The sequence below is a fragment of the Xyrauchen texanus genome, chromosome 18, assembly GCF_025860055.1.
Source record: "Xyrauchen texanus isolate HMW12.3.18 chromosome 18, RBS_HiC_50CHRs, whole genome shotgun sequence".
NCBI lineage: Eukaryota > Metazoa > Chordata > Actinopteri > Cypriniformes > Catostomidae > Xyrauchen > Xyrauchen texanus.
In genome coordinates this window covers 3370292-3385051 of record NC_068293.1, presented here as the reverse complement: position 1 = coordinate 3385051, position 14760 = coordinate 3370292, and the positions used below count along the sequence as shown (strand labels likewise).

Genomic DNA, 14760 nt, shown 5'->3' with positions numbered 1-14760 from the left:
TGTCAGAAAGAACCTATTTTGTGAGACAAAGTTTTCTTTACACAAGGGGGTGCTGGACGGCTGACAAAACTGAATCCTCCGTTGATCTGCATTCAAATCATTCAAAAAGTTTTACATCTCAAATATTTGTTTCACTCTGGAGAGTAAATTGCAATAAAAACTGTTAGTTGCAAGGATTCATACTTGTTAAATTAACCACATCAGTATCTATAAATATATATATATATTTTTTTAAATCATCCCGTAACAATTTAGCTATTGGCTCATTCTGAACAGCACTGCCAAAAATGACAGTTGCCACGTCACGGCACCGTCTATCTGCGATCTATGTGCTGCCTGCTTCAGCAGTGATCTGGAACAGTGCTTCTCAACCTTTTTTCTGACACGCCATACTTTATACGACTAAAAAATTCTATGGCACACCACTGTCCCACATAGGCTAACCATCGTCAAGATTAGTCCATTTCAAGAACTTGTTCATGTTTTCTGCCTGTCTTAGTAGCGCGTTTACTTGTAATGTTTGAAATTCGGCTATGAAGGCAACGCTGTGTGAGGTCACAGGTGGCAAGAGAGCTAAATGGGTAATAAAAAAAAACAACAAATGAGCTTCTTTTCTAATTTGTATTTTTGTTTTTGCAATGCCACAAGAAATTACAGGGATGGAAACACATGAGGGGTGAAAAAGGTAAGACAATCACTGGTCCACAAACATTTTTCTGGGGATATATTTTTTTAAAGAATAAGTTAAAAGCACCAATCCCGGCTATTTAGTCATTCAAATTGATTCAACTTCACAATTGTGCAGAATTATCAGCAAAATAAAGAATATTTTGGTGAGGCTTGCTTCGGTTTCACAAGTTTGTTCAATTTGATTAACTGATTAGTTCAGTGACCCCTTCTGGAAATGTCACTAGGTGGTGAGAAATGAGCGTCTGATGTGTGATGAGTGAGTCAGTGAATCATTTTGAGTCGTTCATGACCGAAATCTACCAACAGACTTTATAGTGTTTAAGCATTAAAAGAACAAAATAGCTCTATAGTCTTCCTTCAGTCTGAGCATTATTTTTCATCCAAAAACACAACAATAATAGTGAGTTTCAATAATGGCCTTCTTTATTAAAACTTGCAAGACAACAAATCTACTGACTTCAGTAGAAGAATTAAAAACACAAAGCAGATCTATGGTATAATTTTCCTACAGTAGGCTATTTAAACTGCTGTGCATGGCTTTTATCAGAAAAGACCACAATAATAGGCAAATAATAATTTTTTGTTGTTCTTTCGTCATTGTAAAGCGCATTTCAGAGGCTGGGAAACTGGTCTGTCATCATGGTTTTCCGAAAATAAATAAATACCTTTCATTTATTAAACGATTTAAGCAACGGATTTTAAGATTTTCAATAATTCAAGAACTTTCTCACCTCTTGGTAAAAATCACTATTTTCAAGGTTTTCCAGGACTTAAATTTGAAAAAGCCAAATTCAAGTACTTCAAGCACCTTGTACGAACCCTTGACATGTCCATGCCTATCATCATGCCCAGAATCCAGTGGTATTCATTTTAATTAGAGGATTTCTTTAACTCAATCTAATATAAAATAATTAATTCCAGAAAGATTCACTTTGAGAAAAGTTTTATTGTATGAACTGGAAGTTGACAGGACTGAATACATGACAATAACTTACTAAATGTCCACTCTATTGAAATAATCAAATGTGCAAAAACCAAACAACAACAAAAAAAGAAAGGAAAAAAAGAGAGAAAAACAATGTCCTCCATTACACATGTCCTTACTGAAAGGATGAGTAGTTTTAAAACATTGTTATTAAACCTGATTCGAACAAGGCAAAGATTTTTAACTTTAATGTTTGATGCTTTAATCATCATTATGACAATTTATAACAACATTTACAGATGAAGTCAGAAGTTTACATACACTTGGGTTGAATTCATTAAAACTAATTTTTTAACCACTCAACAGATTTTATATTAGCAACTATAGTTTAGGCAAGTCGTTTAGGACATCTACTTTGTGCAAGACATGACTAATATTTCCAACAATTGTTAACAGACAGATTATTTCACTTTTAAATGACTATATCACAATTCCAGTGGGTCAGAAGTTTACTGTAAGTTAACTGTGCCTTTAAGCAGCTTGGAAAATTATGTCAAGCCTTTAGACAATTAGCCAATTAGCTTCTGATAGGAAGTGTTCTGAATTGGAGGCGTATCTGTGGATGTATTTTAAGGCCTACCTTTAAACTCGGTGCATCTTTGCTTGACATCATGGGAAAATCAAAAGAAATCAGCCGAGACCTCAGAAAACAAATTGTTGACCTCCACATGTCTGGTTCATCCTTGGGAATTTCCAATGATCATTACTGACCTAAGTGAGGGAATGTTTTCTACGATTAAATGTCAAGGATTGTGAAAAACTGAGTTTAAATGTATTTGGCTAAGGTGTATGTAAACATCTGACTTGAACTTGTTTAGAAAGAAAAGGCTGCAATGTTGATATTGGCAGTACCATGGCAAATGTTTTAATCGTACATTATTAATTTCTGAAATCAGTTCATTAGGCAGTCCATTCTGGTAGTTAAATTTACAAGCGTTTGAATGTTTAGGGCAAATAAAGACAGATTCAGGAATATCTCGGGGCCAATTCAACACAGCAGAAAGTTATGAAATGTTATTGCCATCCAGTATGTGAGGTAGGTGAAGGCCATGTGCTTCAAGCACATAATTTTAACCAACTCATTTTACATCTGGTTATTGATTTATTATCAGAGGATAAATAATTCAGATGCATTGTGCTCATTGGCCAAAACACTGTCTCATCTATGTGAAGCAGTAGTGCAAGGCTTCATCCTGGAAGCCGTGCTCATGGGTGATATGCAGAATGACTCTGCCCTTGAGCAGACGTGAGCAGTACGTTAGCGCCTCCCCCTGGTCACTAGCCAATCCTACGCTCTGCAGCCAGTGAACCATGTCGCTGCCCAGAAACGCCTGTGTGGTACTGCACTCTCCACACCTGCACAGCACAGCATGTGTCACCCACTACGCCAAAACCAGACAGACAGAAATCGAAAGACAGGCAGGGGAAGCAGGTCGTAGATATACAGGAAATTAGAGATGATTAGAAGCAAGGGAAGAGGTTTGAAACACAAACAAAACACACAGAGGTTTCAAAGTCATGCATAAAAGTAGAAAACATGATTTTATGGGCAGGAAAATGGACATTTCAAATACATTTTCATTTTTTGGTGAACTATCCCTTTAAGAACCAAAAAACAAAGTGACCATTTACATGAATCATGTAAATAATTGAGTGATAAGGTGGTGGAGAATAAAGGGACAGCAGTGGGGAGGCCACTCACCTCTTCTTGTGAACAATATATCGGACGCACTGCTCCTTATGATACGTGAGGAATTGACTGCAGGTCATTCTGATCTCCTCTGACCCAGCAGAGCCCGTGACCTCCTGACCCCAGCCCTGCCACAGGCTCATTAACCTGAGGACCACATTGGCATTACAGTTATTAACACAGGCAAGTACTGTTGATTGATAGCCACACTAAATATCAATCAACAGATTTTTTTCTTACACTCCCCAGTCCAAACAGGGCATTTCTAAATACTAAGTTGCAAAAACAACTCATTCAGAAATGTTTATGACTGAGGCATTTTAATATATGACCGGCCACATTTACATAATGATGCCAATTTAGTATTCAACAATTTTGCAAAATTAATCAAAATAACATCAACATCCCCTGGAGCCACTAGATCAAATCAAGGGTGCGCTGAGTGACTCCAGTCAGGTCTCCTAAGCAACCAAAGTGGCCCGGTTTCTAGGGATGGTAGAGTCACATGGCGTAACCTGCTCGTGATCGCTATAATGTGTAATGTGTAATGGGGCGCGTGGCGAATTGTGCATAGATGCCGCAGAGTATAGCATGAAGCATCCACACATGCTATGTCTCCACTGTAACACACTCAACAAGCCACGTGATAAGATGCGCAGATTGACGGTCTCAGATGCTGAGGCAACTGAGATTCGTCTTCCGCCACCCGGATTGTGGCGAGTCACTACACCACCACAAGGACTTGGAGTGCATTGGGCATTCCAAATTGGGGAGAAAAGGGAGGAAAAAATCATTAAAAGTATCAATTACAGATTTCCATTTAGGTCTACTTCGGTTCAATTATTTATTTTGTAAACACAGTGGCTGATGGGCAACAACTCTTATTGTGAAGGCTCATTTATACATGACTGCACTATGCATATTTCTTCAATTAAATTACAATACAAAACTTAAGAGTCTCTTATATGCATATTGTATACAAACATAAATAATAATGAGGACATTTTTTAAATTATAATAACTGTAACAAAATGAAGACACAATCAGTGCAGATTTTTTGCCTTTCAGCTCACCACTTGTACTTATCTCTCTCAAAAAAAAATTTCCCCCCTTAAAAATCGGAATATCCACATTATCAGAGGAAAGAGTGGATCTGTTAGTATTAACAATGTCCCCTTCTACATACACTACATAATTGCTGAAATGTGTTCTTGTAGGAACTTTATAAAGGGGCTCAAGCACGTTTAGCAGATGCTTAAATCCTGTGTTCTCGTCGACTGAGTATGGTCGCATATCTGCAGCAATAAATACTTCTGCGTTCATTATCGCTTTAGCTCTGTCTGAGCTTGCAGTGAGAGGCTTCTTGAATGCTGTGGCAAGACTGACTTGCAAAGGCTGTTTATGCTTTGCTCCTGTAAGCTGAAGAGACGCATGTGGATCTCTGGTGGGTGGGTCTTCAAACTTTGGCTTATTTAAACATATTTATATTCCATCACAGTTGGGAAAAATGGCGAGCTAGCTAGTATAAACTTCACATGCATTTATCTGATCCGCAGTTTCTAGTGTGCTGTGTGGCACTCTGTCTGTTAAGTTTTGGTTTTGTGCGGTCCTGTGTTGCTCTGCGATCTTTTTTCATTTTAGTGCTACATGGTTTGTGCTGTTCGTTATATATTGTTTTAATATTGGTTTCACGCATGCTAAGATATAAAATCCTTCGTGTGACTGCATGTACCATACCGATGGATCTGCATCTGTTCGGTTCAATGTAGAAACATGTACCATTGCAGCCCTAATAGGGCTCTAGGCTTTTCTTTTAAGGCTTTACAAACTTATGAATGACATGAAAAATTATGTTTTAAATCTAAAATTTAAAGTCTCGTTTTGGTCAGCTTTAGTTTTGATAAATTTTACATTTACACTTGTTTTTGGAACTCATAATATAATATTAAATATTAAATGTATATATCACGGGTCTGTTGAATGCTTGATTCTGATTGGTTCTAAGTTGTGTAATTATTTTCCAGTAAAAAAAACAGCTATGAAGTAATTCCAGGTCTTGACTGCATAACAGTTCCATATCATTTCAGTTATTTCAAAGAACTGTACAGACTACCACATCAAAATTACCCATAAAAACAAAGGCATTGGCATATAATCTATAATATCCTAAATATATTTCAATTTCGGTTGAAAAGCACCCTTTTGCTCTCGTCTCACCCACTTACACACAACATACAGGCTACCACAGCAAAATAACCATATAAAACAAAGACACTGGTTAAAGTAAATCAGTTCATAATGAAATAAATTCTATAATATCCTACATTTATATCATATTTAATGGAAAGCGCCCTTACTCACACACACACACACACACACACACACACACACACACACACACACACACACACACACACACACACACACACACACACACAGCTGTGGAAAACTATTTGTCCCCATACTGATTTCTTCTGTTTTTGTGTATATTTCATACTAAATTGTTTAAAAAATCTAAAACAAAATCTAACAAAGCAAAGGCAATCTGAGTAAACACATTGAAGCAAAAAAGTTATCCAATACTAACTGGGTCAATACTAGAATGACGTTAGCTAAAAGGTCTCACTCAGTAGCACACTATGCCAAGGTTGAAAGAAATTCCAGAAATGATGAGTAAAAAGGTGATTGAAGTACATCAGTCTGGGAAGGGTTACAAAACTATTTCAAAGGCTCTGGGACTCCAAAGAACCACAGTGAGAACCATTATCTCCAACTGGAGAAAACTTGGCACAGTAGTGAACCTTCCCAGAAGTGTCCGACCTTCCAAAATTCCTCCAAGAGCACTATGACAACGACATCCAGGAAATTACAAAAAAGCCAAGGACAACATCCAATGAACTGCAGGCCTCTCTCGCATCAATGAAGGTCACCGTTCATGACTGTCAGAAAGACACTGGCCAAAAATGCCATCCATAGAAGTGTGGCGCGGCGAAATCCACTGCTAACCCAGAAGAACATTAAGGCTCATCTGATTTTTGCCAAAACACACCTTGATGATGCTCAAACTTATTATTTTCTATGAACTGTTTGAAAGACAGTAATCGTGCTCTCTACCAGAAAATCCTAAAGGGGAACATCTGGTCATCAGTCTGTGAGTTGGAGCTAAAATGCAGCTGGATTCTGCAGCAAGACAATGATCCAAAGCATAGGAGCAAGTCCACCTCTGAATGGATTAAAAGATGCTAAATTAAAGTTCTGGATTGGCCTAGACAAAGACCTGACTTGAACCCGATTGAGATGCTGTGGCAGGACGGACATTAGAACGGGCAGTTCATGCTTGAAAAACCTCCATTGTGGCTGAACTAAAGCAGTTCTGCAAAGAAGAGAGGGTCAAAATTCCACCACAGTGTTGTGAAAGACTGATCTCCAGTTATAGGATGTGTTTTGTTGCAGTTGTTACTGCTAAAGGTGGCACAACCAGCTATGTTTAAGGGGGCAGTTAGTTTTTCACATGGGTGATATAGGTGTTGGATTAATGTTTTCCTTCAATATATATTTATTTATTTATTTATTTATTAGGGCTATAAATCGATTAAAATGTTTAATTGAATTACATGGTGTCCCGATTAATTAATCACATATAAAAATATTTGCTGAGCAAGCCTCTCATATAACAATAATTCAATATATAATGATTAAATAATTATACAGTTATCTTTAAATATTAAAAAATATATATATATACACATACACACACACACACACACACACAGTGCATCCGCAATGTATTCATAGTGCTTAACTTTTTCCACATTTTGTTATGTTACAGCCTTATTCCAAAAATTAATTAAATTCATAATTTTCCTAAAAATTCTACAAACAATACCCCATAATGACAACATGAAAAGTTTGTTTGAAATCTTTGCAAATGTATTAGGACATTCACAGAGTTGTCCCGTAGCCACTCCTTTGTTATCTTGGCTGTGTGCTTAGGGTCGTTGTCCTGTTAGAAGATGAAACTTCGCCCCAGTCTGAGGTCCAGAGCGCTCTGGAGCAGGTTTTCATCAAGGATGTCGCTGTACATTGCTGCATTCATCTTTCCCTCAATCCTGACTAGTCTCCCAGTTCCTGCCACTGAAAAACATCCCCACAGCATGATGCTGCCACCACCATGCTTCACTGTAGGGATGGTATTGACCAGGTGATGAGCGGTGCCTGGTTTCCTCCAGACATGACGCTTGCCATTCAGGCCAAATAGTTAAATCTTAGTTTCATCAGACCAGAGAATTTTGTTTCTCGTGGTCTGAGAGTCCTTCTGGTGCCTTTCTGCAAACTCCAGGCAGGCTGTCATGTGTCTTTTACTGAGGAGTGGCTTCCGTCTGGCCACTCTACCATACAGGCCTGATTGGTGGAATGCTGCAGAGATGGTTGTTCATCTGGAAGGTTCTCCTCCCTCCACAGAGAAATGCTGGAGCTCTGTCAGAGTGACCATCAGGTTCTTGGTCACCTCCCTGACTAAGGCCCTTCTCCCCCCGATCGCGGCCAGCTCTAGGAAGAGTCCTGGTGGTTCAAAAACATATTCCATTTACGGATGATGCTCATTGTGACCTTCAATACTGCCGATATTTTTCTGTAACCTTCCTCAGATCTGTGCCTTGTTACAATCCGGTCTCGGAGCTCTACATACAATTCCTTGGACTTCATGGCTCGGTTTGTGCTCTGATATGCACTGTTAACTGTGGGAACTTATATAGACAGGTGTGTGCCTTTCCAATTCATATCCAATCAACTGAATTTACCGCAGGTGGACTCAAATCAAGTTGTAGAAACATCTCAAGAATGATCAGTGGAAACAGGATGCACCTGAGCTCAATTTTGAGTGTCATGGCAAAGGCTGTGAATACTTACTTATTTTGAATACATTAGCAAAAAGTTCAAACAAACTTCTTTCACGTTGTCATTATGGGGTATTCTTTGTAGAATTTTGAGGGAAATAATGAATTTAATCCAATTTGGAATAAGGTGTAACATAACAAAATATGAAGAAGTGAAGCGCTGTGAATACCTTCCAGATGCACTGTATATAAATATAAAAATATTCAGATAATTAAAATTCATTACATTCTTGTGGCAGAAGAGTTCATCATTGATAAGACCATTCAAAAAGCGGTTTTAGAATACAATGTATTCTTTATTAACATATTATTGATCATAAGTCAATCATTGACATACGGTTCACAGCAATCCATTCACAAGTGAATTTGTCAATCAGTTGGAGATTTATTATGATGGCTTGTTTAAGGACCCGCCAATGTACACCTGCGTCAGACATGCTTGTGAAGCTTCTCGGGTGCATTGCGTCATAAACATAAAAATTTTAGGTCACTGTGTCAAGTTAAATATAGTTTAATACTTAGAACACATCTTGAGATCCCTTAGTTGAATTTAATATATATATATATTAAGCCGATTTATAGCAAATACAGTAATTATCGAGATAAATATCAAACAACATCAACAGGCTGAAAAATATTGAGATCTCGTAAACAAAAAAAGTCCTAGCATAAACAACGTAAGTATGCAGAGGTTAGCCAATCATAAGAGGTAATTTGCATCAAAGTCTTAAAGGTACAACAGCAAAAACAGCCCGTTTCATTGCAAGTGCCAGAGAGAGGGTGGAAATTGGTCATTAAAAACTAAATTACGACTATTTACAGTGAACATTGCAAGTGGACTTAAGGGGAAAACATTATAATTAGGGCTGTCAATCAATAAAAAAAATTGTAATCTAATTAATTATTAGTGTCCCGATTAATTAATCGCGATTAATCGCATATACAAATATCTGCTGAGAAAGCCCCTCATATAACAATAATTCAATATATAATGATGAAATAATTATACTTTATTACTATACTATTACTATATACTTTAATTATCTTTAAATATAAAAAAATTATATATAAGTAAAATGCATTACATTCTTGTGGCAGAAGAGTTAATCATTAATAAGACCTTTCAAAAAGCAGCTTTAGAATACAATGTATTGTTTAATACCATATTATTGATCATAAGTCAATCATTGACATACAGTTCACAGCAATCCATTTACAAGTGAATTTGTCAATCAGTTGGAGATTTATTATGAGGGCTTGTTTAAGGATCCGTCAATGTACACCTGCATCAGACTTTTTTTTTTTTTTTTAGAAACAAGCCAGGGGTATACATAGTACACAATACTACAGATACAGGTGAAACTCGAAAAATTAGAATATTGTGCAAAAGTTCATTAATTTCAGTAATTCAACTTAAAAGGTGAAACTAATATATTATATAGACTCATTACAAGCAAAGTAAGATATTTCAAGCCTTTATTTGATATAATTTTGATGATTATGGCTTACAGCTTATGAAAACCCCAAATTCAGAATCTCAGAAAATTAGAATATTACATGAAATCAATAAAAAAAAAAGGATTTTAAATACAGAAATGTCGGCCCTCTGAAAAGTATAATCATGCATATGTACTCAGTACTTGGTTTGGGCCCCTTTTCAAGTCAAGTCAAGTGGTTTTTATTGTCGTTTCAACCATATACAGTTAGTACAGTACACAGCAAAACGAGACAACGTTCCTCCAGGACCATGGTGCTAACATAAAAACAACAAAGGACCAACATAGGACCACATGAGACTACACAACGAAATAAAATACCTATATAAACTACCTATATATACCTATATAAAGTGCACGTGCAAACATGTGCAAAAAGTACAGGACAGTACAACAAATTACTGACAATGAACAGGACAATAGACAGTGCAGCGCCGACCAGTACTCAGTAGTGCAAAAAGATGACAGTTTCTAAAAATGTAAACATAACATACTATGAGATAATGTTCTATGCACATAGCAGTTATTGAGGTAGCAAACAGTTATAAAGTGACAGTAATTAAAGTGCAACTCAGGACACGTGTGTCAAACCAGTCTCTGAGTATTGAGGAGTCTGATGGCTTGGGGGAAGAAGCTGATACACAGTCTGGCCGTGAGGGCCCGAATGCTTCGGTACCTCTTGCCAGACGGGAGGAGGGTAAAGAGTTTGTGTGAGGGGTGTGTGGGGTCGTCCACAATGCTGGTTGCTTTGCGGATACAGTGTTTTTTGTAAATGTCTTTGATGGAGGGAAGAGAGACCCCAATGATCTTCTCAGCTGTCCTCACTATCCTCTGCAGGGCTTTGCGGTCCGAAACGGTGCAAGTCCCAAACCAGGCAGTGATGCAGCTGCTCAGGATGCTCTCAATAGTCCCTCTATAGAATGTGGTGAGGATGGGGGTTGGGAGATGTGCTTTCCTCAGCCTTCGAAGAAAGTAGAGACGCTGCTGGGCTTTCTTGGTGATAGAGCTGGTGTTGAGGGACCAGGTGAGGTTCTCCGCCAGGTGAACACCAAGGAATTTGGTGCTCTTGACGATCTCCACAGAGGAGCCGTCGATGTTCAGCGGAGTGTGTTCACCTTGTGCTCTCCTAAAGTCAACAACCATCTCTTTTGTTTTGTCGACATTCAGGGACAGGTTGTTGGCTCTACACCAGTTCGTCAGCCGCTGCACCTCCTCTCTGTATGCTGACTCGTTGTTCTTGCTGATGAGACCCACCACGGTCGTGTCATCGGCGAACTTGATGATGTGATTCCAGCTGTGCATTGCTGCACAGTCGTGAGTCAGCAGAGTGAACAGCAGTGGACTGAGCACACAGCCCTGGGGGGCCCCAGTGCTCAGTGTGGTGGTGGTGGAGATGCTGTTTCCGATCCGGACTGACTGAGGTCTCCCAGTCAGGAAGTCCAGGATCCAGTTGCAGAGGGAGGTGTCCAGGCCCAGCAGGTTCAGCTTTCCAATCAGGTGCTGGGGAATGATTGTGTTGAATGCTGAGCTGAAATCTATGAACAGCATTCGAACGTATGAGTCCTTATTGTCTAGGTGGGTGAGGGCCAGATGGAGGGTTGTGGTGATGGCATCGTCCGTTGAACGGTTTGAACGATACGCAAACTGCAGTGGGTCTAGTGAGAGGGGCAGCTGGGTCTTAATCTGCCTCATGACGAGCCTCTCGAAGCACTTCATGATGATGGGTGTAAGTGCGACGGGACGGTAGTCGTTGAGGCAGGACACTGAAGACTTCTTTGGCATGGGGATGATGGTGGTGGCCTTGAAGCACGTTGGAACAACAGCGCTGCTCAGAGAGATGTTGAAGATGTTGGTAAGAACATCTGCTAGCTGGTCTGCACATCCTCTGAGCACTCTGCCAGGAATGTTGTCTGGTCCAGCAGCCTTCCGTGGGTTGACTCTACGTAGAGTTTTCCTCACATCTGCCGTGCAGAGCACCTGGTCATTGGGAGGAGGGGTGGACTTCCTCGCCATCACGTCGTTCTGCACTTCAAACCGAGCGTAGAAGTCGTTCAGCGCATCTGGAAGGGAGGCATCTTTGTCACAAGCAACTGATGTTGTCCTGCAGTTGGTGATGGCCTGGATGCCCTGCCACATGCGCCGTGTGTCACCGCTGTCCTGGAAGTGACTGTGGATTCTCTGGGCGTGTGCGCGCTTTGCCTCTCAGATTGCCCGTGACAGTTTGCATTAATTACTGCCTCAATGCGGTGTGGCATGGATGCTATCAGCCTGTGGCACTGCTGAGGTGTTATGGAAGACCAAGATGCTTCAATAGCGGCCTTCAGCTCTTCTGCATTGTTTGGTCTCATATCTCTCATCTTTCTCTAGGCAATGCCCCATAGATTCTCTATGGGGTTCAGGTCAGGCGAGTTTGCTGGCCAATCAAGCACAGTAATACCATGGTCATTGAACCAGGTTTTGGTACTTTTGGCAGTGTGGGCAGGTGCCAAGTCCTGCTGGAAAATGAAGTCAGCATCTCCATAAAGCTTGTCTGCTGAAGGAAGCATGAAGTGCTCTAAAATGTCCCGGTAGACGGCTGCGTTGACTCTGGACTTAATAAAGCACAGTGGACCAACACCAGCCGATGACATGGCTCCCCAAACCAACACAGACTGTGGAAACTTCACACTGGACTTCAAGAATCTTGGATTGTGTGCCTCTCCATTCTTCCTCCAGACTCTGGGACCTTGTTTTCCAAATGAGATGCAAAATTTGCTATCATCAGAAAAGAGGACTTTGGACCACTGAGCAACAGACCAGTTCTTTTTTTCTTTAGCCCAGGTAAGACATTTGACATTTGAAGCCCATGTCCAGGACCCGTCTGTGTGTGGTGGCTCTTGATGCAGTAACTCCAGCCTCAGTCCACTCCTTGTGAAGCTCCCCCACGCATTTGAATGGGCTTTTCCTGACAATCCTCTCCAGGCTACGGTCATCCCTGCTGCTTGTGCACCTTTTTCTTCCACACTTTTCCCTTCCACTTAACTTTCTATTAATGTGCTTTGATACAGCACTTTGAGAACATCCAACTTCTTTTGCAATTACCTTTTGAGGCTTTCCCTCCTTGTGGAGGGTGTCAATGATGGTTTTCTGCACAACTGTCAGGTCAGCAGTCTTCCCCATGATTGTGAATTCAACTGAACCAGACTGAGAGACCATTTAAAGGCTCAGGAACCCTTTGCAGGTGTTTAGCTGATTAGAGTGTGACACTTTGAGCCTACAATACTGAACCTTTTCACAATATTCTAATTTTCTGAGATTCTGAATTTGGGGTTTTCATAAGCTGTAAGCCATAATCATCAAAATTATATCAAATAAAGGCTTGAAATATCTTACTTTGCTTGTAATGAGTCTATATAATATATTAGTTTCACCTTTTAAGTTGAATTACTGAAATTAATGAACTTTTGCACGATATTCTAATTTTTCGAGTTTCACCTGTATATTTTACAATAATGCCAAGACATTATATTCATTACATAGTGCAATGGTTTTCAATGCTTTGGAGTTGTTGGAGGTACAAAGGGTATTTAAATATTTTAAGTCTTTACAAAAAAGTGCAAATAGGGGCTTTAAAGACATAAATTTACACTTATCTATTTTAAAACTTGGCAAGAAAAATAAACAGATTAATCAGAAAATATTAACCTAAGGTATCAAAACTGTGAAAACCAAATAAAACGTCTTTATAAAGCAAAATTGTTTTCTTCACTGTATAAACTGTGTTGCTCACACAGCTGAAATTTCAATTACTGCCCTCTGGAGTAAACATGTGGTACAACAAGCTTGCATTTCTCAGTTAAGCATTGCGATTAAAGTGCGTTAATATTTTTAACGCGTTAATTTTTGTCAAATTAATCGCACGTTATTAATGTGTTAAATCGGCAGCCCTAATTATAATACAAAAGTATAAGATGTTTTTTCTTTTTCTAAAGTAACTTACCTCTTTTTGAATGGAGAGATAATCAAATGCTTGTCAAGGCCAAAAAAGCCAAATGAAATGAAACCCTTGAATACAAAAGACAGAGTGGGTGAATTAGTAAAATTTCATGTTTGACATTTAGAACAACATGTGACAGTCACACACACACAAATTTACCTGCCCGTAATTTGCCACAACACAAAAGAACTGCAGCTCCAGGTACAACTGGCCAGGGACTTCATTAAAGAGCCACCAGAGACAGCTGGAGAAATTCTACAAAACACACACATTTGACCTTTAATCCCGATGGGGACTTCCATTGACTTCTATTGTTTTTTAATAAGTGTGTGTGTGTGAGGATGGGTGATGCAGTACTCACAGCGAGCAGACTGACGCTGAGTAACAGACACACAAGCACATGTCTGGTTGAATGTATGTCTGTGTTCTGTCTGTCTGACGGCTTCTGCTTCTCTTCAACCAGCAAACAGTGTGTGGACGCACATCGTTGACTACACTGACCTGAAAACGGCAAACAATATTTGACATCAGATAAAAAAGGCTGTCAAATCACAAAAAAATTGGAATAGAATAATTTACATGAAATGGCAATAAATCAAATTAATCACATACTGTATATCTGTATTTTCTGGAGAAAAAAACACATAAAAAATGAAGATAATTCAAAGACATCACATTATTGTTAGAGATACGAGCATTGAATACGTAGAAAGGGGATTTATAGTAGGGATGAAACTATTAGGAATACGTTATCGACAACATTGATCAAAAAAAAATTGTCAACAAAAACTTTCGTTGTCGAATAGTTGTTTGATCTCATTTAACACAACACGAGATCACATTCAACTCTATTGATGACGCACGAGAGAAGCACTGCAGTTCACACCTGACAGAGGAAGAATGACACAGATCACAGTCCAGATGCACTCGAAACTTTGCAAACAGTTTCAGGTGATGTACATCACAAAGTACAAGGAAATTATAAAAAAATACAAAATAAGTAAATACAGAAGCACTCACGTTGTGGA

The 14760-nt window shown here is 39.2% G+C and overlaps 1 protein-coding gene across 3 annotated transcripts in view; it reads right to left on the bottom strand.

Annotated features, from left to right (window-relative positions):
• Positions 1 to 1623: 1623 nt before the first annotated feature.
• Positions 1624 to 14760, bottom strand: part of LOC127658710 (integral membrane protein GPR155-like) — a 65402-nt gene continuing 52265 nt past the window's right edge. For 2 of the 3 annotated variants that reach the window (XM_052148146.1, XM_052148147.1), the window contains 5 exons: positions 14094 to 14233; positions 13892 to 13987; positions 13736 to 13800; positions 3378 to 3512; positions 1624 to 3031 (listed from right to left, as the gene is read on the bottom strand). In XM_052148146.1, the coding sequence (XP_052004106.1) occupies positions 2839 to 3031; positions 3378 to 3512; positions 13736 to 13800; positions 13892 to 13987; positions 14094 to 14233 (629 nt within the window). In that variant the 3' untranslated portion in view covers positions 1624 to 2838. Of the gene's footprint in view, positions 3058 to 3377; positions 3513 to 13735; positions 13801 to 13891; positions 13988 to 14093; positions 14234 to 14760 lie in introns of all 3 variants that reach the window. The other variant, XM_052148148.1, reaches the window with a different exon arrangement.